This window comes from Elaeis guineensis, chromosome 1, assembly GCF_000442705.2.
Source record: "Elaeis guineensis isolate ETL-2024a chromosome 1, EG11, whole genome shotgun sequence".
Taxonomy (NCBI): Eukaryota; Viridiplantae; Streptophyta; class Magnoliopsida; order Arecales; family Arecaceae; genus Elaeis; species Elaeis guineensis.
This window is the reverse complement of record NC_025993.2, coordinates 147,723,154-147,749,353: the sequence shown is the minus strand read 5'-3', so window position 1 is coordinate 147,749,353 and position 26,200 is coordinate 147,723,154. Positions and strand designations below refer to the sequence as shown.

The 26,200-nt window shown below is 32.7% G+C and overlaps 2 protein-coding genes across 2 annotated transcripts; both read left to right on the top strand.

Moving 5' to 3' along the window:
• Window positions 1–1,350: 1,350 nt before the first annotated feature.
• Window positions 1,351–11,712, top strand: LOC105036475 (beta-glucosidase 13-like). The gene is made up of 13 exons (XM_073243333.1): window positions 1,351–1,530; window positions 1,627–1,696; window positions 3,739–3,797; window positions 3,913–3,988; window positions 4,337–4,414; window positions 4,491–4,578; window positions 8,496–8,751; window positions 9,671–9,786; window positions 9,888–10,105; window positions 10,206–10,237; window positions 10,486–10,588; window positions 11,056–11,164; window positions 11,330–11,712. The coding sequence occupies exons 1-13, from the start codon at window positions 1,399–1,401 to the stop codon at window positions 11,535–11,537; spliced, it is 1,545 nt and encodes a 514-aa protein (XP_073099434.1). The 5' UTR covers window positions 1,351–1,398; the 3' UTR covers window positions 11,538–11,712.
• A 1,628-nt stretch (window positions 11,713–13,340) lies between these two features.
• Window positions 13,341–17,061, top strand: LOC140850892 (beta-glucosidase 13-like). Its single transcript, XM_073254612.1, has 9 exons — window positions 13,341–13,459; window positions 14,847–14,961; window positions 15,192–15,345; window positions 15,454–15,573; window positions 15,657–15,700; window positions 15,812–15,953; window positions 16,010–16,063; window positions 16,517–16,643; window positions 16,968–17,061. The coding sequence occupies exons 1-9, from the start codon at window positions 13,341–13,343 to the stop codon at window positions 17,059–17,061; spliced, it is 969 nt and encodes a 322-aa protein (XP_073110713.1).
• The last annotated feature ends 9,139 nt before the right edge of the window (window positions 17,062–26,200 follow it).

The window sequence follows — 26,200 nt, the reverse complement described above, 5'->3', positions numbered from 1 at the left end:
AATGGGGAAATAAACAATGACGTCTCCCATTAATATCACAGCTCTGTGCATGATTGGTGCACCCAAAAAATAAAAAATAAAAACAACAAGGACATACGTCATCAATCCGAACTCCGTGGATCGTTGGTGGGGGCCATTAATAATTAATGTACAGCACGTGGTTGTTGGCAGCCTTATCATCGAGAAAGAGTTGGGACGAGCGATTCCTCTCTCTCTTCCTGTTTAAGAAAGGAAAACGGAAGACGGAGCGGCCCCACACACATAATTTAGTCTTAATAATATACGATTAAGAAAGGATGCATCTGACAATCATGCATCAATTGATAACCCTTTTTTTTTTAAGTAATACCTGTAAATTGGTGCTTGCAATTAAAAAATATTATGCAGCAATTAAGCGATCGAGTTTTGGTGGACGAATTTCTTACGATCTAATTAAATAGTAACCTTTTTTTTTTTATATAGAACATGACCTTGCCCTTGTAGGGTTTCAGTGATAGTTTAAATAGTTTAGAATTAATTAGTTAGATGTGACTTAAAGTAGTAGCACGGATGAATAGGAAAGTGCGTGCTTAAAAACTCACAAGCGAGAAGGTACACAAGATCTTTCTTTTATAAAAATAATAATTTTAATTAATTCATCAAATATCCAGTCTAATTAAAAAAATTATTTAATCTAATTAGAATTTATAAAAATTAGAAATTTTAAGAAAATATTTGAATGGATCCAAATTGGATATGGATTCAAATTTCATTTAAAATAATCTTAATCTATTTTTTTTTTAAATTATAATTATTTTATAATATTTATATAATAAATTTTTTATCCCATCCAATCAATCTTTTTACCTATTCAACTCAATCCAATCCGTATATCTACCGGATCCGATCTGATTCAATCAGAAAAAGAATGAATATGGACATAAAATTTTTAATTATAAGATTGATATGGATATTGACCAATCCAATCTATATCTAATCTAGTATCATCTTCAATTTTTTATATGACAAAAATGAAAGCCATCTTCAGATGATCTTTTTTTGATACATATTTCAAAAAAATTTTATTTCGCAAGTATATTTTCTATTACTAATATCTTTGTTTTTTTAATAACTTCTTTATAAAGAAACTTTCGGCAATAAAAACTGATAAAGTTAATTCTACAGTAGCCAGTGTTTTTTGTTTTTTTTTTTTGTTGTGCGTGGGGGTGGGGGCGGTTCTGTAAATCATAGGCAACAAACTCTTCGGGTCAAGCAAAGTCCTTTCCGTAATTCTCCACATGCAGACAAAACCTTGACAAGCCTTTAAATATTGTAGATGGAGAAAATGGAGTTTCTTAAGGGGATAAGAAATTATCCTTCAAATGCTGTGAGGGCCTTCAGGCTTTGTTCCCGACCACCATGGCTCTTGGATTTGAAATCCTTCCTCCTGTTCTCCTCATCGTGGCTATATTAAGGAATGGTGCTGCATCGCTCGATCGGAGTAGTTTCCCACCTGGTTTCATTTTTGGGACGGCCTCCTCAGCTTATCAGGTTAGCTTTGATTTTTAATAATGAATCTAATGGTCAAAAAAAAAAAAAAAATCTACAAGGATTAGTTTGATGGCATGCTAGCTTTCATGATTTTAGTACGAAGGTGGAGCTAGAGATGGTGGCAGGGGGCCTAGCATATGGGATGACTTCACCCACAAGCACCCAGGTCTCTCTCTCTCTCCCTCCCCTTCACTCACGTACAAGCACTCGGGTCTCTCTCTCTCTTTCCCCGCTCCACCCACACGCACGCAGGTCTCTCTCTTTCTCAAACGTAAATAGGAAGAACAAGAAAAAAAAATCATGAGAAGCCGTCCCCGGAATCTATTTATCAAATGATGGCTGGATGACACTTCTTAACTAGTTTTATGATAAAAGAAATCATCAAAAGTTTTGTCTTTCTACTGCATTAAGAAAATTTGCCAAGAAAATACAAAAAAAAGGTAGTTAACAAATTTCTAATAGATTGATGAGAAATATTGACAATAGTTCGACATTTCTTTTTGAGCTGTTTACTGTGCGGATGAATTAACAAGATATGCAAATGGGTAGAAGAAACAAGATTCCTTGTGCTGCCTACTCGGGACCAAGAACAGCCAGGTTTCCCATCACAGCATCAAATTAATTTGCCAAGTCATTGACATCCATACCAATTGACTTTGTCAATTGTACTAGCTGACGCTAACAATCAAGGGCGAATCCTTCTGTAAAAAGGCATGACATGTCTAAGAACCTTAGATCAATTTTGGTAGATGTCTCATGCCATTGTCACGGCAATAATGCAGAAATTATTTTCACTTGATGTGTTTAAATTATTGTGTTGATCTGGAATGTTGAGATCTTTTGAACGTAGGATTGGATTCGAAGTCTTATTTGACAATTTAGATTTTTGTGATAAGCTTTACTTGGCTTTGCAGCGATATTGGTTGGCAAGTTGGGTTCATTCTCTCTCCTCTCTTTTTTGTATCTTCCTTTCTTTATTTTCTTCTCCTCTTCTACTTTTCCGCTTTCCTCTCCTCTCGTGATCATTTCCCTCTGTACTCTTAATGAAAGGTTGACATATAGTTTTGCATTATTGTCTCAGAAATATTGACAAATATCATATAATTTATTGAACACATAGACGTTTCGACTCCTATCATAGTTGACCCACTAAATATGGCTCGGCAAAATCATTGATAAGTAATCTTTAATCTATCAACTTGTTTGTTTATTGAAAGAATTGAGAGAACTCTTCCATATGATATGTTTGACTATTTCTGCACGTATTGTTTTTTCTAGATACTAGTTTCTTTCTAGTATACTTGATCAAATCCAAGCCCGATTAAAATGAATAGATTTTAGGCCCGAGGCCTGGCCCATGATCAGCTTTACTCTTTAGATACCAGTATATATCTAATAATATAGCAAACATTCAAACTAGATCTGATCATGGGCTAGGTTTAGGCTGAAAGAATGTCAAATTTTATAGAGACCCATCCTGAAGTTAAATTAAAATAATAGAGTTTAGGCCCAAAGTCCGACCCATTATCAGCTCTAATTCAAACCAATAGGAGAACCGTCCAGTTCAAAGGTAAGTCGGAGAGATCCTAACTCATCCTCGAATACTTTAGGTTGAAAATATTTCATGCATTATTTTGTATTTATCATATATTAGTTTTTATAAATCCAGTTATATTATGAGAGCCATTTAGTTGGGTGATATCCAGCACCTCCTAATACAATATATCTCAAAATCTTGTCTTATTATTTTATGCAATATAAATGATAGAATCTAAGATATTATCCAATACAATATACTAAAATTGGCAGATATTTTTAATCACATTTTACTTCTTTAATATTTTTTCAATTAATACAACTACAAATCAATATTTAATATAATATTTATTCTAGATTAACAGATCTTGAGAAATCTGTTCTATATAAAATTTTTTTACTTATCATATTGGCTGAGACAAACAGAGATCTTAGTTTATCCGAGCTCAACTACTCAACAAGATGACCTATTTATCTAGATTCAAAAGCCTTGCTAGACCGCTCGTTTTCTAACTTTAACTTGTATAATTATGGTGGGGCTGAGGCAACTATGGTCCACCCTGTTTGTAGTCCGTTCACTAAACTTTTGAAAGAAAAAATGCACTGAGTTTTTCTCTTTGAAAATTACAAAGCCGAAGAAAAAACCTAGTGACTTCATGCACGATTTTACAGAGAAGATTCTGGACCGAAGCAATGGTGATGTAGCAGTAGATTCGTTTCATCGTTACAAGGTACCTCCGAACCTCTATCCTTTTATTATCTTTCCTCTTTAACATTTTCTCCTATTCAGACTTGGTCTTTAATTAGCATTTTAGTCTCAAAGCTTCTAACAAAGTCAAAACACAGGACGATATAGATATTATAAAGGACATCGGCCTGGATGCTTACAGGCTTTCCATCTCATGGTCTCGAATCCTACCTAGTAAGTTTCGCCTCATACTGGAATGTATTCGGGAAAAAAAAATCTGTTAGGATTTGTCCAACTTCTGAACAAACAAGTTTGATATCTAATAATTTCCTTTTCCAGTGACCCATACCTGGTAAGTGCAATGAAAGTTGTACAGGTCTTATTGTTCCTTCTAGTTTGTGTATCGGACTTAGATATGCAATGCTAGATGTCTTTCACTTCTTCTACCTCCACATTTTTAGTGAAATGATTGGGTGGGGCTAGTCCTATCCCTTTTCTCTAAAGAAAAGAAACTCCTTTAACTATTTTCCCTCAAATGAACTTCTTTATTCATGGCTAGCTAATATTATCATCCAACGGCAGATGGCAGCCTAAGTGGAGGTATCAACAGAGAAGGCATCATGTACTACAGCAACCTTATCAATGAGCTCAAATCCAATGGTATTGGTTCGGTCATCATCATTTCTTTCCTTCGATTATCAACCTTATCATTATATACAGTTGAAATAATGGGCAGGTGTGCAACCATTCGTGACACTCTTCCATTTTGACACTCCCCAAGCCTTGGAAGAGAAATATGGAGGTTTCCTAAGCCGCCATATCGTGTGAGTTATTAATTATAAGCCTTACTCTTGCTGTTCATGGATAGGGCTGCTAATGGGCTGCTGTGCTGTCCAAATCTTGCATTTACTGGGTCTCAAACTGCACCATTCGACTCTAGGATTTGCTTAGCGCAAGCTTAGCTCGGGACAGTAGCAGAAAGACCCATAAATCACAAATATTGTGATTTGTAGTCTAATAAAAGTATCAACAGGAGTAAAATTATAAAGTTTTTAGTACAATATGGTACTATAATAGGCTATGATATGGTCATTAAAACATATTAAATCCTAAGAAACAAACTTTAGGCACCTTAGTTCTTGATAGCAAAACCAAGAGAGCATTACAAAAACTTAGAAGCTACTAGGGCTGGAAGTTGGCTGCATAATATATATCTTTCAAAATCCATTTTCATATCTGAATCTTTTTAGATATAGATAAAAATTTGAGCATCTAACTAATATCTGTATTCGTATTCATATCCATTAAAAAAAATAGATTTGAATATGGATAAACAACTATCCAATCCATATCTAAATATTTGATTTTACTTGTAATCCTATTTAGTTTTTTATATAGTATTTATTAACTTTTAAGAAAAATATATAGCAATATCAACGTGCTATTAATTTGACTTATTATTCTCTTAGTAATATCTTTAATTTTATCATCATAAAGTTTAAGGGCCCGTTCTTTTGCGGATAAAAGATTTACTTAGAAAACTATATTTTTTTGGATAAATATTTTTCAGACAATATTTAGACATAAAAATAATTTATCTATATTTTTTTATGTATTAGAAAATGGCTTGAGAATATGTTACCCATGTTCTTTTGTATTACTATTTTTTTGAGTAAGTTGCTATGATCTATCTATATTTTTCATAATACCCTTTATCATATAAATATTATATTATATTAAAATTATATTATAATATTATAATATAATATATTATATAATATTATTATATATAATAATATAATATATTATATTATATTATATTATATTAATATATACTATTACATATAAAATATATTATATTATTGTAGTATTATAAAATATATATAATATAATATATTGTTATATTATTATATTATAATATATTATATTATATTAATATACATTAATATATAAGAATATATTCTATTATTGTATTATTATAATAAATTATATAAATATTATCTTTTATTATTATATATTATATATTATAATATATTATCATATATTATATTGTTATGTTATTATTTGTAATATTGTAGTATAAAATAATAATATATTATATTATTTTATTATTATATATTATTATAATATAATATTTATTATATAACATAATATAATAAAATAATATAGTATATAGTAATAAAATATATTATATTATATATTTCTATCATATATAATAATACAATAATAATATAGTATAACATATTGTAAATATTAATATATCATATATTATATTATTATATTACTATAACAATATTATATTGCTATATATTATTATATTATAATCATATAATAACAAAATAGTAATATAATATAATATAAGATAATATAATATAATATTATTACAATAATATAATAATATAATATATTATATATTAATATTTATAATATATTATACTATATTATTGTAATATTATATAAATATAATAATATAATAATATATAATATACTATGTTATAATATTATAATTTAATATATTATTATAACAATATAATAATATCATATAGTATATATTAATATTTATAATATATTATACTATATTATCATATTATTATTATAATATTATATAAATATATAATATACTATATTTTATTACTATATATTATATTATTTTATTATAACATATTGTATTATATTATATTATTATATTATTATTATTATATTATAATATTATATTATATTATTATATTATATTAATATAATATAATATACATTACATAATTTTATTATATATAATAATATTGTATAATATATTATAAATATTAATATATAATATATTATATTATTATATTGCTATATATTATTATATTATCATAATATATTATAGTATAGTATAATATATTATACTATACTATTACTATAATATTATATAAATATATAATGTAATATATTTTATTACTATATGTTATATTATTTTATTATAACATATTATGTTATATTATATTATATTATTAGTATATTATATTATATTATATTATGGTTAAGGGTATATTAAGAATGAATTAAGAGGATTATTTTTCTGATTGATGAAAAAATGATTTAGCCACCTCTTAGATGGGTACGATTTTTTTTTTTATTTTTTGGATAAATACTATTCATGAAAAAGTAATTTATCCATCTTGAAAAGTGTGAGAACATGGATAAATTGATCAATAGAAAAGTTGATCAACTTTTTCATGATATTTATCCACAAAAGAACAGGCCCTAAGTATTTAACTTATATCTATATTTACATCCAATCTTTCTATATCCAATTTGTATTCGTATTCATTTAAAATAAATAAAGTTATAAATTTTTATGCCTGTCTAATATCCATATCCATATTTAAATTTATCAAATAAAACATATATGAATATAGACATATGATCCATATATGATCCTGTCCCTAGAAGGTGCGTGCCAATATCTTCACATCTGCTATGATGTGTCACTTTCCATTGTGTCCTACTTATTTTCTTTAAGGAAATTTAACACGTGTCCTTTGTTTGATTACTATTTGATGATTATTCCTTACAAATTTCATTGTCTCTACCAAATACCATATTAATTTATGCTAGTTCTAGTATGGACCTTTTCTTCAAAATTTGGAATTGCTCATTCGAAGCCCAGCCCTTTGTACCCTTGTATACCAAATGAATCTTAACCCATCTAACCTTCCTTTAAGCTGAATGATAAAATTGGGATCCGACAACTTATCTGGGCCTTAAGCTCTATGTGTTTGTCCATCTCTGTTCCCCAATGCTACACCAAAGATAAAAGGAATTTTTCAGAAATGGCCCATTCCTTTACAATTTATTTTGCAAGAATATCTTCTTTTTGAGAAGTTCGAATGCTTTTTATCCCTATCCCATCAAATACTCTCCATCTATTTTAGTATAAAACATCTGCATCCAATACTCAAAATATATGTGCATTCTATAAAAAGTATGTGATGAACGATCGTCTTATCTATCCGTACTTTCATTAGGCACAAATGTAGGAATTAGAAATTTTATTTTAAATTCTATTTTATTTAAGAATTAGAGAATTTTGTTTTTATTTGGACTCTAGGACTAGAATATTATGAGAATTCTAGTATTTTATTTCTACGTGGACTCTTATTAGGATTTTGAGTCTATATAAAACCACTATTATATATTTGAGAACACTGGTTTGCATTACTGAGATTTGAGAATATTGAGCTTCCTCACTCTGTCTTCTCATCCTTTTTCTCTTTCCTCTGTTTTCTTCTTCCTCTTCTTTACTCCTTCCCTCTATCTTTTGTGTCAATTTGGTACCAGAGCTTCCTATTTTTCACATGCCTGTCTTGAGCCAATATGTATTGAAAATATGAGAATTTGATCTCCTTAAAAATACAATCAATTTTATCTACCTAAGGTAAAGGACAAAAGCCTTCAAAAATTTTGAAATTGCAGCATTCTTCCAAAATACCCAGACATAAATGTGCTGAACTTGAGGTCACGAATGGCTATTCTATAGGCTACCAAGCCATCATAATTTGGCAGTTTTTGATTTTTGCCTTCAAAAATAAAGAAGTTGGAAGCAAAAACTAATTCAGAAACGACATGTATATTCTTGCACTAATGTCTGGCAACCATCACTTGGTTGGCAGCCCTATTGTTAGGCCAAATATCCATGCTTCAAGGAGAGATCTTGACCCTTCTTTTCTTTTTTGTGGCCTTTCTTGTGACAATTATGTAGGCGGGACTTCAAGGTTTATGCCGAGATTTGTTTTAGGGAATTTGGCAATCAGGTGAAGAATTGGATTACAGTCAATGAACCATGGGTCTTTTGCATAAGAGGATACGGGAAAGGCATGTATCCACCGGGCCGGTGTTCCCCATGGGAGAAGGAGAAGTGCGATGCTGGGGATTCAGGAACGGAGCCATACATGGCCTGCCATCACATGCTACTAGCTCATGCTGCTGCCGCACGGGTATATCAAGACAAGTATCAGGTGACAACATGCACCCATGATCGCCACTTTGGTTTTGATGCTATTTGTGTAACTCAACATAGCCCAGTATACAAGATTATGTTTTCACAAAATGAAAAAAATAAAAGAAAAGAAAAAAGAGATATGTACATATGCAAATGACCCTAATGGACTCGGCACTAAGATTTTCATTTTGTGAGTTGGGCCTAGTCTCGATCGTGATATCCCTCTACCCAAGAACCAGAAGTTCTAGGATTATTCAGCCCTAGGTATTTTGCCTCGGTTATTTATGGTGTGGATAGATCTTGCTCTCTTTTCTCCCAAAGAAATATATATATATATATATATATATATATATATATATATATATATATTTTGGTTCAAACAATGTTAAGATTCTCATTTTGTACAACATCTTCGTTAGGATGCTCAACATGGCTTCATAATCATTATATGACTTTCTGATTAAGAAATTCATCTTGGTGAAGAGATGTGTTAATATGAGTCTTCTACCAATTGATATGATATTTTGAAACTCTTGATATTCATTACTATTATTTCTTTTATGAGAAAAAAATGGGTATTGTGTCCCATGTCAAGATATCATAAGATAATTTGATATGATTTCATGTAGCCAATCTTTTCAAACTCTTCGTTTTTTTTTTTTTTTAGTTTACTAAATGTGTTTTTCTAATAAGTAATTGTCAAAATCAACTTTATTGTATAATATATTGGCTGAGATCTTAGATTATCTTGGTTCATTTCAAATGTATTTTGGTTCATTTTTTATACGAAGAATGATTAAGGGACACGTAGCAGCATTCTTTTGATATCAGTCACCTACAAAGATGAGTAGTAGTATCTTAGATTTGAGATTTCAACAAACTTGCTTCAGATAATAATCGGATAAAGGGCAATTACATGCATTGCTTTGACACAGGCAACGCAGAATGGCAGAATAGGTATCACATTGATCTCCCACTGGTTTGTTCCCCTCTCTGATTCAAAGCCCGACAAGGATGCAGCCAACAGGGCCTTGGATTTCATGCTTGGATGGTGAGTCATTGTCAAATCCTACGCAAATGATCTATCCAATAATACATATGAATAGTTCAGGCTCTACTGCTCCATGCATGTTTATTCTGAAACTCCTATAGGTTCATGGACCCCGTAACTCGAGGAGATTATCCATTGAGTATGAGGACCTTGGTAAGAAAGCGTTTGCCCAAATTTACCGAACAGCAGTCCAGAATGCTTAATGGATCATTTGATTTTATTGGAATTAATTACTACACCACGCGGTATGTTTCTGAACTTACCATATCCAAGAATGTTAGCACAAGCTATGATACTGATATGCAGGCTCAGGTGACAGGTAAACAAATGTAAACTTTACTATCATTTTTCAGTCAACAAGCTATTGCATTCTATCTCTGATTAATATTCTTCATAACCGTGGGACTTGTATGTGATAGAGATGCGTAATGGAATTCAAATAGGTCCTAAGGTAAGAATCCTTATGTTAGTACTTCCCCATATGTCATAACTATGTGCTCATTATGCGTTTGTTTACGTGCAGTATGCATACAGCTCCATGCATATAGAACATATAATGAATGACCTAAGTTGCATTAGCATATCTTGTTATGGAGGCCTGATTGTATGCCTTTTATCATTTCAAAAAGGATTTGTGCATGAGGTTGCCAAATTGTGCGCTTTTGCATTATACAATGACAATATGGCCTTCCATCACAGGCTGCTTCGGACTGGCTGTACATCTATCCACAAGGAATAGGAGAACTTTTACTCCACGTAAAGACCAAATACAACAACCCAATTATCTACATCACGGAAAATGGTAAGATGGTCCTTTAAGGTTCAATTATTTTCAACATTTAATTTGCTCACAGAACTGCAAGATTAATTCCTAGACCCAATTCTTAATTCACTCGATGCTTCCGAGTTGGTCCAGAAACAAAGTTGCACGAGGTTTTGGAAGAAATGAAGCCGAATAAACCTAATTCAATTCACGATGATCCGATTCCACCTCACTAAACTTAGATACAGATTGAATTAATTGAGTAAAATTAAGACTTAACCATCGCATGAATCAGTTGGCTTTGGATCTAAAGTTTGACCAATGGTCAGTTCAGTCATTTTTGTCAGGATGACTCCAACATTACAGGAAACATAGCATTTAAAACAGCGAGACATGGGAGGATAAATTGCTTGTGATGACACAAAGGCATCGCTTATCTGCAGATGCAGCATCTTGTAGATAAGATTTGTCTAGCATTGAAGACGTTCCTTTTCCATGTTTTGCAGGTGTAGATGAGTACAACAACAAGAGCGCATCGCTTGAAGAAGCCTTGAAGGATGACACCAGAATAAACTTCCATAGCAAGCATCTTTTAAATGTTCTGAGAGCCATCAGGTCTGTCAATCCAAGCATACATGCAGTGTTATTGATAGTGAATTTCAAAGAACCTGCATAAATAATTGGGATAAGATCTGATTTGCATGGAAATGGCTGTGGCCAATGAGCGACAGATATACAACTCCATCTAGTCTTCACATCTATGGTTTCTTTTTTCAACAGGAAAGGAGCAGATGTGAGAGGATATTTTGCTTGGTCGTTATTAGATAACTTTGAATGGACGGAAGGCTACACGGTTAGGTTTGGTATTATTTTTGTGGATTTTGAAAATGGTCTGAAGAGATACCCCAAAAGCTCTGCTCAATGGTTCAGCAAATTCCTTAAAGAAAAGACTCATCAGAGTGTAAATAAGTACTCCGTCGTGATGTAGTTGGTAATGCTTTGTTTTGAAAAATTATTACAGTATGAAGCATCATAGTAGTAGATGCTTATTATGGTAGGCTGGTGGCAATGTTTATGTTACCTTTGCTTCTTCAGCAAGAAGGAAAATTGAACTTTCATTGGCAATTCAAATATACAACATAAATAGTACATGGCCTAAAGAAGACTGGAGAAGGCTCTCGAAAAAAGTATAAGCCTAAAAGAAATAACTTATTATTTAGTCGTGATTTACATTACATGTAATCTAATAGAGTGTTTTGTGCGTGAATTGGGGCTTGTACAACTAATCATAGCTCCCTACATAGCAACCACAGGACCTGATTTCAAATTTTTGCTAGCTCATCTCCAAAAATCTAGAACAAGATAATATTATAAAGCTGGTTGTTCTCCCTCGTTTTCTATTTAAAAAAGAAAAAAAAAAAAGCATCTTTTATGTAAAAGATGCTTAATACATGGATCTCCGACTGGTTCCTTTCAAGTAAGAAATTTCTGACCGAAGCAAGAGAATATGCTACATAATTTGCGTGGTTCTCTTTGTCAATCATCATATAGTTCAGTACACATCATGTATTAACTAATCCATACCTAATTAGTAATTCAACTTATTAAATTTTGTAACATATTCGAATTAATATTTGGATTAACAATGTGATTTTGAAGGCCCACCTAGGTCCCGTTTGCTTGACCGGCTCAATTGGACTTTGCGCATTTTCCAATCAAGTAGCACTACAAGAAAGCTGACTATTAGTGCTTGCTAAATGCTATCGCTAATAACCATGTCTCCAAAAAATAGCATAGATCCAGATTAAACTGACGCACCATTGATTTTGAATATTTACAGAATGAGGGCTTTGCAACACCTCGACAATTCCATAGAATAATCTTCACGAGAGTTAAGTGGTAGAGGGATTTGCAATGCGCTCCTCTAGATTACCAACAACATAAAATGCTAAAGTTGGAGGCTACTGCTATATAACTTCTGACTCCTGTGAGCTAGATGGATTCGAGGAAGGACCTGATATCCCCTGAGTATCCCCAAAACTTGTTGTAATTGATGAACAACATGAGAATGAGAGGAAAAAGCAATACTAGTGGGATCCTGAAGGGGCCTTATACATGACAAGAAGAGCAGCAAAGGGGGACCCTTCCTTCCAGCTCAAACGCGACCAAGGTTGCCTCCGTACTCTCCAAACCTCCTTTCCGAGTGAACCCTTGTGATATTTATTTTTCAAATTGGATAAAGTAATGTGAGGACATTATATAATTTATGTTCTTTTTAACTTCTTGCCCTGAGAAACAATGCGCACAAGATGACTTGCACAGTTTTGTTTAGATAATGTAGTCGTAATTCGATTTCTGTAGATATATTTATTATTTTAGGCCTAGGGGAGCCCTATGGGATCACAACCACCCACCTCTCCTCTCAAACCTCAACTATCATCACAATCATTTATCCCTGTTGCAACCAAGGATTCACATCACCACAAGATAGTCCAAGATTCACTGCCTCCAATGGCTATATCACCATCAAGCATTTGAGCAGCAAAAAGCAAAAAGAAAAAAAAAACCATTGCGGATTCCCAAATTCGGAAAACCCATTACTGCTATGAAAAAGGGATTATAACACTCCAAACCTCTCAATTGAAGCAGTGAAGCGAAAGTCCTAAGAGAAGGAGAAAAGGCTCTTTTCTCTAACTTCGCCTTGCAACGACATCACAAGCTCTCCCTCGAAGGAAAGCTTTCATTTTCTTGATTCTTAGTTTTTTCTAATTGTTCTGCTCTTAAACATTTTATGTGCTGCAAGGTTTCCCTCTTTCTTAATTTTGATAATAGTAAGGACTTCCAGGACTATACAGAAGTTTGCTTCATGGAGGTTGGCTATCGGATGAAACATTGGATCCCATTCAACTAGCCAGCAACATTTTGTAGTCAAGGGTATTCCACGGGGGTTTTGGCACTAAGCCGATGTTCTCCTTGGGCGAAGGGGAGGTGCAGCACCGGGGAGACCGGTCAGGAACCATACATGGCTTGCCATCACCTGCAACTAGCTCGGGCCACTGTTGTAGGGCTACATAGGCACAAGTATCTCGTAATGCTCCAATCCATTCTCACCTAGCTACATTTGGAACATAATGCTATCTTGCCATATTTTTGGGCTTATTTTGTATATCCAACATTCGTTAGCTCTTTGATAAATTTCAATTATAACAGCCCGAAATTTACAAATAATCTCCTTCACTATTTCTGAACAATGTAAGTTCATGTTGGAAAAGCGAGGAAGAAGAATGCGTATAACCTTGAAATGCAACCGGTTTGTGCCCTACTCCGGGTCCAAGGCCAACCATGCAGCAGCACAACGAGTCCTAGATTTTGTACTTGGATGGTGAGTCACCGGTAAGCCTAAGACATAGTTCCCATTCGATAAAAGCATGACACATGCATAGGTCCCTCCCAATAACCTCAAATGAAAACTTAATCTATAACATTTCTCCAAAGGAAACTAGCCTACAGAGCTGGATTTCTCATGGCTTGTATCGGTTCATGGACCCCTTAACTCGAGGAAATTATCCATTTATCATGAGGGCATTTGCGCAAGATCGTTTGCCCAGATTTATCAAAGAGCAGTGTGAAGAGCGTTAAGGATCTTCTGATTTTGTACGGGTTAATTACTACACCACCAGTTATTTTTATTTTTTTTTTTGGTAATGAGGGAGGCTGAAAGCAGCCACCCAAATTTATTAGAAAAAGAATGCTATTTACAGAACCAAACAGTAGTTTTTATACAATCAAAAAATCATCACCCGGACGATAGGCTAGTTTCACAGGAACAAAATACAGATGGAGTCAAGTAGTAATAGATTGAAGCAAAAGAAGGAAATAACCCCACCTAAAGAGCAATAGAAAGACCATCCTTTAAAGAGCCGCTTTGCCAACGTTCCAACACTAGCCCAGTCATTCGGATTATAGAGAGCAGATCACAGGTTGAATAAACTTAAAATCTTTCTGAAGACAAAAGCTGTAGTTGAGCTCTTGTTAAGGAACATCCTTGAGTTCCCTTCCTCTCAGCATAAGATCAGGTTGACGAAGTACCAATTTGAAATTCTGTTTTGACCAGGAGGAATAGAGTTGAAGCAAATTAGATGGCACAAACTGCACATTTACCCTGTCTTAAATCCAAGACCAAAATGAGAAGTAAAGGGATAGTTAACAAATATGTAATCAGTGGATTCTGCGGCACCATCACAAAGCAAACAGCCCTCAATATTTCTGCTTAATTTCTCTTGTCGGAACTCCCTAGCATTGAGTTTGTTTGGAAGGGCCAACCACATAAGACATTTAACTTTAGATGGAATCCTGCTCTTCCACAATGGCTTAGCCAAAGGCCACTTCACACCTCTAGCAGCAAGAAAATGGTAAAGAGAAGATGTAGTGAAGTTATCCAAGGGTTCCAACTGCTAGATGATTTTATCCTGATTTGAATTCAGATCGACTTCGGCAAGTATTGACAGAAGATTTGCTTTTTCCTAAAAACATGCGAAGACTATGAAGAAGATGGAATGCACCAACATCCCCATCTGGAGTTGAAGAAGGAAACCACAGTTCCTTTTTTACCACAATAATAACTGAAAAGATGAGGAAATAGGATTTTGAGAGCAAAGCCAATCCAGTTGTCATGGCAAAATGTTACATTCTTGCCATCTTCCACCTTATATCTGACTCTGTTCCAAACTGGTGGCATGGAATTAATCACATTCCGCCAAAGCCTAGACTAGATTCTTTTCGGCTTCCAATTAGCAGTTAGTATAACTTTTTTGAGACAAGCACCAGATACAATTTTCCTCCACCAACCTGAATCCTCCTCATAGAAACGCTAGCCCCATTTTGCCAAGAGTGACTACTTAAAGGAGCGCAGATCCTTGATCCCAAACCCACCTTCCTCCTTAGGAAGGCAACCTTGAACAACGTTCTGCCCCACAACAATGTTCATATAAACTTTAGTACCGATGCACGTTTTGAAGTAACAGGTAATTAAATGTACAGCTTAAATATCATATTTTAGTGGTTCCTATATGTGATGTTAATCCTATCTTTCAATTAACTATGTAAATGTCTGTGACGACCATTCGCAATTGGATCCCAATTGGTCCTAAAGCCAGTGCTTTCTTAATCAAATTTAGAACTATCCTTTGACAACTCTAACCTGGTTTGCAAAATCATAGCCTTGGTTTTCTGTAACTAATGGAGACTTGAAATGCATCACAGGCTGCTCCTGACTGGCTCTATATCTACCCACCGGGGATAAGAAAACTGTTGCTCCATGTCAAGGTAAGATACAATGACCCGGTTATCCACATTACGGAAAATGGTCAACTAGTTTCTCAGGGCTTTCCAGTGTTTCAGTGCTGTAGTTTAACATTGGTTGTCTGATCAGGTGCTGAGCTTCCTTCTCTTGGTTTGTAGGTTTGTGTGAGTTCAACAATAAGACAGCGCCACTTGATGAAGCCATGATGGATGGTATTATAATAAACTACCATCTCAAACACCTCTCGTACCTTCGAAAAGCCATCAGGTCAGTCAATAACATGTGTGCACGGAATGTTATTTTTTTGATGCAAACGAGTTAGAGAAAACCTTACTCAGATGCAAATAGGAGGCCGGATCAGAAAGGCGCGATTTTACTTGTGCATGGAATGTTATTGTTCGAAGGCTTTAGTTTGTCCAACACATATAGTTTATATCTTGGTTATGTTCATAGATAATCCCTGAGCTAGTATTGCAAATATATCTTAATCTTTTATATTCAAAGGGACTTCATTTCCATCAATAAATGTGTGCATGTAATGTTACTGATTCTAGGTTTTAGTAGGTCAAGAATTGATTAATCTTTTATGTCATGGTTTTGGTTTTGTACAATGACTAACAAAGTTTTATTTCTTATTAACAGTGATGGAATTGATGTATCATGAGGATATTTTTTTGCATGGTCGCTGTTGGATAATTTTGAGTGGGCGGCTGGCTACACAGTTCACTTCGGGATTAATTTTGTAGATCACAAAGATGGTCTGAAGAGATATCCCAAGAAATCTGCCCAATGGTTTCATAATTTCTTTAGAAATTAGACTTTTATTGAACGGGTTGTAGGGAGACTGTTTTGTACTGCACCCTGTTGATTGTGTTGGGATGCTTTTTTTTTATTTTGACATAATTGAGTTAGAAAAAATTATTGTATTAATAAACTTAGTCATACAGTCTTAATTATGCGTTTTACAAGATATAGGTATTACATTTAACTGTAGTATTTGTAGTGGATGTAAGAATTTCTAACAGTGTCAAAGCATTGAGACACTGCTGTAACAAGTTTTGAGGACAGGTTTCAAAAACAAGTTCTGAAAACAAGTTTCAGATTTTTGGGTTGCAGGGTTCAAGCAGATCTAGTTCGGAATGTGTACAAAATCGATTTTAGATTTCTGGAGTTTCAGTCCACTATTCATGGGGATCCATCTTTTGGATAGGATCTACATGGATATTTAGCAGGTCGTAAAGCCCATATGTTAGCTTCTGGACATCAACGACTGTGACTCGCCCACGAGATTCCCAACAGGTATAGAAAGCTTTTTATGACCCAGGCTTCACAGTAAATAGAAAAAAGACTTTGTATGCAGACTTTGAACTCTCGTTTCGACTTGGTCTCCTTGGATCATCTACATGGTGTAGTATATACAGCATCACCTAGGGAACATTTGGCTCCTGTTCCCAGCCTGTGTGTATATGCAGATGTCTCCCTCTATGTGTTGGGATGTTTTTGTCTCCTAGATGGATTAGTGAGGTGGGGGGGCTTCTGTTTAGGGCCTTTGGACCTAGGTTCTTGTTTCAATTGAGCTTCTTCCGTTGGTCTTATTGTCTCCTACTCTAAAGCTGTGTTTTATTTATCATTTCAAATATATGTCAAATAAAACAATGATGACTTTTATCATCATTGTCCCAACAGAAAAAAAAGAGAATAAAAAAATAATGGTGAACGGGAAAAAAAAGAAAACTACTAAAAAATTTATCACGTATACATTTGTCAAAGAAAGAAGTCATGTATGTGATTAAGTGGCTATGGAGCCACGATTGCTAGAAAACGGAAAGAATATTTTTGTTCCACTGCTAAAGCAGCCTCAATAAAATTTTAGGAATCTAAACAATCAAAAAACACCATTTTTTTTTATTAAAAATGAAAGAGGAGAGTTTATCTTTCCATTTTCAATACTTATCCTATTGCGGTCATGGATCAAAAGATCGAATGGCTCGGATGGTTGGTTTATGCCTCCGTGCTCGTATACGTGAGGTATTGTCTACTTTGGCTTGGATCATTTTTGGATTTCAGTGGGCCTATGGTCACTTAGAGCCTCACGATTTTGTCCTTTAAAAAATGCCTCACGTGGGAGAGAAGGTTTCAATCTATATAAGCAATACTTTCTCTTGACTTACAATCGATTTGGAACTAAAGATGTCCTTCCTCCCACAACATTGTCCCCCAGTCAAGAGAAAATATGTGTGGGTAGGAGATATTCCTATAGACGGTACCAATATTACGATCATGGATCAAGAGGTCGAATGGTTCAAATGGTTGACTTATGCCTCCGCATCCGCATACGTGAGGTATTGTCCACTTTAGCTTGGATCATTTTTGGGCTTCAGTAGGTTTATAGTCATTTGGAGCCTCACGGTTTTGTCCTTTAAAAAGTATCTCATATGAGAGATAAGATTCCAATCCATATAAATCATACTTCTTCTTGACTCATAATCGAAGTGGGACCCCCCCCCCCCCCCAACATATCCTATTCTCTTTGTTGATATCCATATCCATACATGACAAGAGGGCCAACAGGCCATGTGAACCCCTCAGCCCCAAGCTTAGCTTCCAGATCATTGACCGATTCGGTAATATTTTGAATTGGGTTGGGCCTATGATACCCCCTTATTGCATGTTTTACTAAAGTTGTGGTTTAATGTTGGCCGAAAAATTATTTGGGCTCTCATGTTTTTTGAATCCTGAAGTCCTATAAATGAGCCCGAGTCCTTTTCTTTTGCTCTTACTGGGCTCCTGAGACTGAGCAAGCCGGGCCAGCCCATTGACAGACTTGGCAATCCACCATATCCAAAATAGCTTGGGTGTCATGCGCCGCCAATATCTAATTCTCATTGAGTATTTGAGTCAATAGGCTTCTATGCATTGCTAGCTGCAAAAGGTAATCGGAAGACTTCCTCTAGTCCGAACAAAAATCATACGAGGGAGTCACTATATACCATTATATAGAGTGGGCCTAGTTTCGTGCCATATTTTTTTTTTTTTGCATCTTAAAAAGAAAATTTAGAAGTCAAATAGGGATTAGATTTCTCCTACTAATGGAGTACGTTAATTCCATAATTGAAATAATAAAAAAGAAAACAACATGCATGCCTAAGAGAGATCCTTCATGACAATCAATATTCTCTTTCTTTCTCATCAAGTCTCTCCATCCATTATCTTTCTCAGCAAATCATTTTTTCTATCCGTGAGGTCTTCCTTCTGAGTCTTTTTCTTTTCTTTCAAACCTCACGCACTATCTCTCCTATCCATGAGTTTATCCTCGAATCTCTTTCTATTTTTTCAAATCCATCTTTTTTTATAAAATCTTTGTATCTAAAAGTTCATAAAAACTATGTATTGTTTTACTTGAAGATGTGTACTAAGACATCGGATAAATATTTTGCTAAGTGTATATCAACTGATTATATACTATATAATGGTGGATATTAAGTTTATAAACTTTGTGTCAATTGATCTGTAAGTGTATATTGAATTGTTGTTGAGTGTATACTAGAAAAGCTTATGGTATGTATCAATAAGCCATCTAGTGTGTATGATCATTTGCTCGTGTACTATATACTGATTAGTGTTATGTTCTGAAAACTATGTATTACTTTATACAAAGGTGTGTATTGAAATGTCGAATAAATACTTTTCTAGGTATGTATTAACTAGGCATATACTATATATTGATGAATACTAAGTTCAGTAAATTATGTATCAATTTAGTTGTAGATATATATTGAGTCGTTGCTAGATCTGTATCAAAAAAGCTTATAATATGTATCACTTGGTTATATATTTAATGTGTGTCATATGATTATATAGTATGTATCGCTAAAAAAGTTTATATTAGAAATAAAAAAGAAAAAGAATGATTTAATCACAGAACTAATAACTTCGTTAGCAGAAAAAGACTTTGATTTTTAGACTTATTATTTAAGATTGGATTAATAAAAATATAGCAAACTATGAAACTCGCATCATATGATATTTTATAGTACCCACCTCATATGATTTTTGTTCTTCTAATCTAAATTGCCCTTAAGAGTGAAACTACCAAGTTCGAGCTATTGAAGCTTTCTTGTAGAGAAGATCAAGATTAAGAGAAGAATTTATATATTTGAGACTAGATCTATTAATGTTAAGATATAACACACTTCCTACAAAAGCCCCAAAGAATCATGGATCTTGAAGAGCCTTATCATCACCTTATCTTAAAATTAGGACCTATTGGATGAGAACAAGCCTTGCTTCCTTTCAAGCTTAACTTCTCCATAAGGCTAGAAGCATATGATCTTTGTCACTGAAAAATGTCATCAACACCCTTCTCTCCCTCCAACTCAAGAAAGTGACCAAGTTTGCCCAAACTGCTCATCTTAAGCTAAGTAGCAAGCTTATCTTGAAGCCTATTAATTTCTTTAACATTGTTTCTGGTCACTAACCTTTAGAATAAAGAGAGAAAGAGATTAAAAAAATGGTTTTATAAAATAAATATTAAAAAAAAAGATAACTTAAGAGAGAAGAATGGAGGGAAAAAGAAATCCCTCTTCTCTTTTGCCATCACTACAACCTATCAATGGCAGATTCAACAATTTTGCTTTATGGGGTTAATATAATAAAAGAAGTGGAGGAGCTGTGGAAAAAAAAAAAGAAGAAAAATAATAATAATAATAAAATATTATTTTTAAAAAATAATAAAATTTATAAAAAAGATAATGCATAGTACCTTAAATATCTTTTATAATAAAATATTATAAAAGAGCATAGTAGCGAAACTTTAGATATTATAAAATATTAAAATTATAATGGCTAACTAAAAATTATTCTAATAATATGTATTTGATATGAGTGAAAAAAATAAAAAAAAATAAAAGAGTGTTACAAAAAAAAGAAGCTAAAAAAGACATACCTAATTCAGATTGAGAAGAGAGATAAAAAGAATATATAATTTTTTATTACATTTGGATTGATTAGGATATAAAAAATAAATTACTGTGGAGTTTAAATATAAGAGATAGATGGATAGGGACCATAGAATTGGGGTGAGGTATTAAAACATAAATAGAGAAGTAATGAATAAAAAAAATAAAAAAGAGAGAAAAAGAGATCAAAATGGCATAAGAGAGAGAGGTAAGATATGTGAGTCATTAAAGAGAGAGAACGTATGTCATAATTACTCTTTTTATCTTTTAATGTAGTCATTTTTTTTTGATAAAGTAGATCGTTTATACAATTCTTGTATGAATATATCCAAAAGCATCAAAAAACGAAACATCCTTCAAAGTTCTAGGGATTCTACTCATATCTGTCCATAATGACAAGCCCAAGTGCTTCACGATAAACGTAGCCACCTAATCAACTGCCAAGTTTATCTCCTGAAAAATATGCCTAATAGATAGGTCCACACAGCCAAAAGGAGTTGCTATGTCCCGTAGAAGGGGATGGACGGCTTCATTCTTCATACACCCCTAAATCCATGAAATCACTATGATCGAGTCACCCTCAATAATCAGGTGATTGGCATAGAGGGTCCGACGGACATAAGTGATCTTGCCCATGTCGCATGGAGCTTCGCAATATAGACCAAAGACTCATGGAGATGGGTGCCCCTGGTTGTAATAAGTTTGGATGTCAAATCTTGGATCACAAAGACGGCACCTCCACTCCTTCCCCTGATGCTCTCATAAAAATTGACCTTAAGATATAATGGAGAAGGGGGCTTCCAAGTGATGAACACTCGCCAAGATGCTACATGAGCAAGATGGGGGCCTTAGGTCTCAGAAGGTCTCAAAGTTAAATCAGTCACCTCAGCTGTAAAGGATAGAGCTCTCTTCAGAATAAGTCTCGTCAGTCACCTCCTGGTCTCAAACACTAGACGTTTCTGGATAGTCAAATCTGATAGCCAATATAAGTAGCTTTAATACCAATGGCTCTCATCAACATGGCCTAGGAACCCCATCTCAACATGTCCAAAAAAATCTTAGACCAAAACCTCGACCTATGAGGTAAAGTTATGCATGCTCGCTAGATGCCATGTATACCCGAAAAGCTCTTAGGCACAGAAAAAGTGCTTGCTCAACTATTTCCTCCACCATGCCACAAATCAAGCAAACAGATTGAAGATCCATCCCTCTCTCCTTCATGGATCTTCTAGGGTATAAATAATAAATTAATGTGAAGTTTAAATATAAAAGGTAGATGGATACGGTTGGGTGGGGTATTAAAAGATAAATATAGAAGTAATTAATAAAAAAAGAGAGAGAAGAGAGAGGAAGCGAGGTCCAAGTGGTGTGAGTGAGGAAGAGGGAGCGAGAGATAGGATATATGAGTCATTAAAGAGAGAGAATATAGGCCATAATTACTCTTTTGATGTGATCTTTTTTATCTTTTTTTTTTCAAAATTTTACATGAAATATGGGGTCAATTCATAAAATTAGTGGGGTCAATTCTAACTTTTTTTACTAGTATATATATATATATATATATATATATATATATATAATATATATATATATATATATATATATACTTAATATGTTTTAACTTTTTTGGGGTCAATTTACTTACATGTATCTGCTAATGCCACCTACTATTATTCACCATTACACCCCTAGCCATTATTATTAGTGATCCCTGGAGTTATGCACCACCACTGATACTCCCCAGCACCATCCAACATCACCATTGATGTTCACCACTTCCTACCACCATCTCTAATCTCCATCATCACCCACCATTATTCAAGATTCCCATCACCACCCATCAGCGGCCTAGTTCACCAGCAATCTCCACCCCTATGGATCTTAACCACCACCACCCTCATCAATGATCCCTACTTCTATCCCCCATCAATCATAATTTCTATCATCATCCACATTGCTGATAATCTTGACCACTACTCACCGCGTTGATGATCTTCTTCGTTGCATATCACGGCTCACTATTAACTAAGATATTCACCGCTACCGATAACTGCCATCACCTATAACCATTTACAACGGAAATTTTGAGGGTACAACTTAATTATTTATAATTATCATTACTAAACATCAAAATAAAATTACTAATGTCTTTCTCACTTACAATTGCTGACTTTCATGAGACTTTTTCACCATAATAAGCAGTCATTTTCTTTTTCGTTTTTTGGTAAGAAAAGGAGCTGAAAGCTTGAATTAAGAAGCAAAGACGTACAACTCCGTTCAAACAGCTACCACAGTTCCAGCACACCTGTTGACTAGACCCAACATAGCTTGGACTATGGTTTCATGACAGCAAATATACAGGTGAGAAAAGGAGCCATCGATCATTTGCTCTATTAAGCAAAAGTCCAAGAAAAGCTTGTAGAAGCAGCTCTCAATATGTATCAAAGCTTATTTTTATCAAAAAAAAGAAAAAAAAATGTATCAAAGCTTATATTGTAGAAGCTTTCCTTTTCCTTTCCCACGACGATGACGTTGTATGTTAACGGATTATCTAATGAAATAGTGAAGCTTTTCGAGCTTTTTTCTTAAATAATACAAAAAGAAAATTATTTACATAAATAATACAAAATCTAACTTATTTACAGAAATAATGCAAAAGAAAAAAATGTCATTTTGAATGACATTTTCTCTCTGCCACGTCACCCATTTTTTTCCACGTTGGCATCGTCCGAAAAAAAAAAATCATTTAAAATGATGTTTTTAAAAATATCATTTTGAATGATGTTTTTAAAAATACCATTTTGAACGGCGTTTTTAAAAACGCCATTCAAAATGACGTTTTCTATTTTTCCCTCCAAAAAAAGAATCAAAAAAAATGAGAAAAAAATAAATTTTAAAATTTTAAATTAATATATAAATTAAAATTTTAATTTTGAATAAAATTTAAAATATAAAAATTTAAATTTGTAATTCAAATAAAAAAGATAATTTTAGATGATTTTTTTTTCAAATTAATTTTTTTAAAAAAATGTCTAAACAAAAATCTTAAAAAATTAAAAAATTAAAAATATCATAGAAAAAGAAAAAAAAGAGAAAGAAATGCGAAAGAAATAAGAATTATAAATTTAAATTTAAAAAAATAAAAATTTTAAATTTAATTCAAAAACATCATTTCAAATTCTTGAAAAAAATGTTCAAAAAAATAAAAAATTATAAAAATAAAAAGTGCCATTAAAAAAGTAAATTTTAAAAAATTGAAAAAAATAAGAATTATAATTTGAAATTTAAAAGAAATAAAATTTTTAAAATTAATTGAAATAAAAATATCATTTCAAATTACTTTCTCAAATTCAAATTAATTTATTTAAAAAATATTTGAAAGAAATAAAAAAATAGCCTACAAAAATTTCATAAAAACAGAAAGAAATGAAAAAAAATAACAAAATTATATAATTATAAATTTGAATTAAAAAAAATTAAATTTTTAATTTGAATTAAATTTTGATAAAAAAATAAATATCATAAAAAAGTGAAAAAAAAATGAGGAAAAAATGTGAAAAAAAGAAATTTGTAAATTAAACTTTAAAAAAAATAAGAATTTTAACCTTAATTAAAATAAAAAATATCATTTCAAATTACGTTATCTATTTCAAATTATTTTTTAAAAAAATTATCTCAAAAAAAATATTGTAAAAAAATAAAAAATATCTTAAAAAAAGAAAAAAAGGAAAAAAATAGAATTGAAAAAAATAAAAATTATAATTGTAATTGAAAAACAAAATTTTTAATTTTTAATTTTAAGAAATAAAAATTATAATTATAATTGAAATAAAAAATATCATTTTAAGTAACTAAATTAATTTAAATATGATTGTTTAAAAAATATTTTAAATAAAAGAAAAAAATACGTAATAGAATGCCAAAAAGATAAAAATGGAAGAAAACTAAAATTAAAATTTAAAATTATAAAAATTTTAAATTAAATTTAAAAAAAATATCATAAAAGAAGTAAATAAAAGAGAAAAAATGATAATAAAATAGAAATTATAATTATAAATTTAAAAAAAATTAACTTTAATTTAAATTAAAAATTATCATTCAAATTACTATCCTCATTAAAAAATTTAATAAATAAATTTTAATTAAATTTATTAATTAAAAAATTACAAAAAAATAATTAAATAAATTAAGAAAAAAATTTAAAAAATCAAAAAAAAAGGAGAAGAGAAAAAAAAAAGAGAAAACGTCAAAGGAAATGGCGTTTTCTCCTTCCTCCCCGTTCTTCTCTCCTTCTCCCTCTTCTCCCTTCTCCCTTCTCCCTCTTCTCCCTCTTCTCCCTTCTCCGACGTCTCTCCGACGGCACGGCGGCACGGCGGTGAGCTACCTCCTCTCTCTCCCTCTTCCTCTCTCTCTCCCTCTTTTTCGTTGGCTACCGGCATCAGAGGATCGGTAAAAAAATATAAAGAATAATTTTGAATTAAAAAAAATCTAATTTTAATTGAAATAAAAAATATCATTTCAACTTATTTTTTCATTTAAAATTAAATTTTTAAAAAAAATATCAAAAAAATAATAAATTTAAAAAATAAAAATTATCATAAAGAAGCCAAGGGATCAACTCATGGGGTCGACTCACAGAGTATGCCAGCCAAAATCATCAAAATCAATTCAAAAAGCAACATTCGATATATTATTATTTACGTTATAATTTTTATAGTCCTTTTAACATAACTTTTTCTCCCCTAATGTTCTGAGACACATTCGAGTATGTGTATCCATATGCACAAAGCATAATATCCGATCACTTGAAATTAAATAATATAAAATAAAATTAATATTTAATATTATTAAATAGAATAAAAATATCAAACATATAAAAAATAGTACAATAAAAATGTAAAAAATACTAAGTACAAATATAACAAAGACTAAGTCCCACAAGGACATCGCGGTGCCCGTGATCGCTTGGACCTTCTCAGGAAGGTACTCGCTGGCTGCTCCTGCTGTGATGGCTCTTCCCCTATATCAGTGGAGGAGATCTGCTGATCATGCTGCTCAGGAATAACTGATGCTGTCGGATCATCTACGGACTGAGAGACCCGTTCAACCCTCTCATCTAGATACACGGATGGACCTGAAAAGAAAGTATCATACTCATGTGGTCAATTGGTACCCGGTGATATCATCTGGGGGATGTAGGAAGAAGAAGGCGCTGCCATCTGTGGATCAAAAGGCGGTGGCATCTGTGCAGCATCTAATGATGACATCTGCGGAATATGCAGTGATGGCATATGTGAAACATATGGTGACGGCGTATATCTCATATCTGATGCCGGAGCTGCTCCATACCAAGGCGCACACCTATATGGATTAACACCAATCGCCACCAAT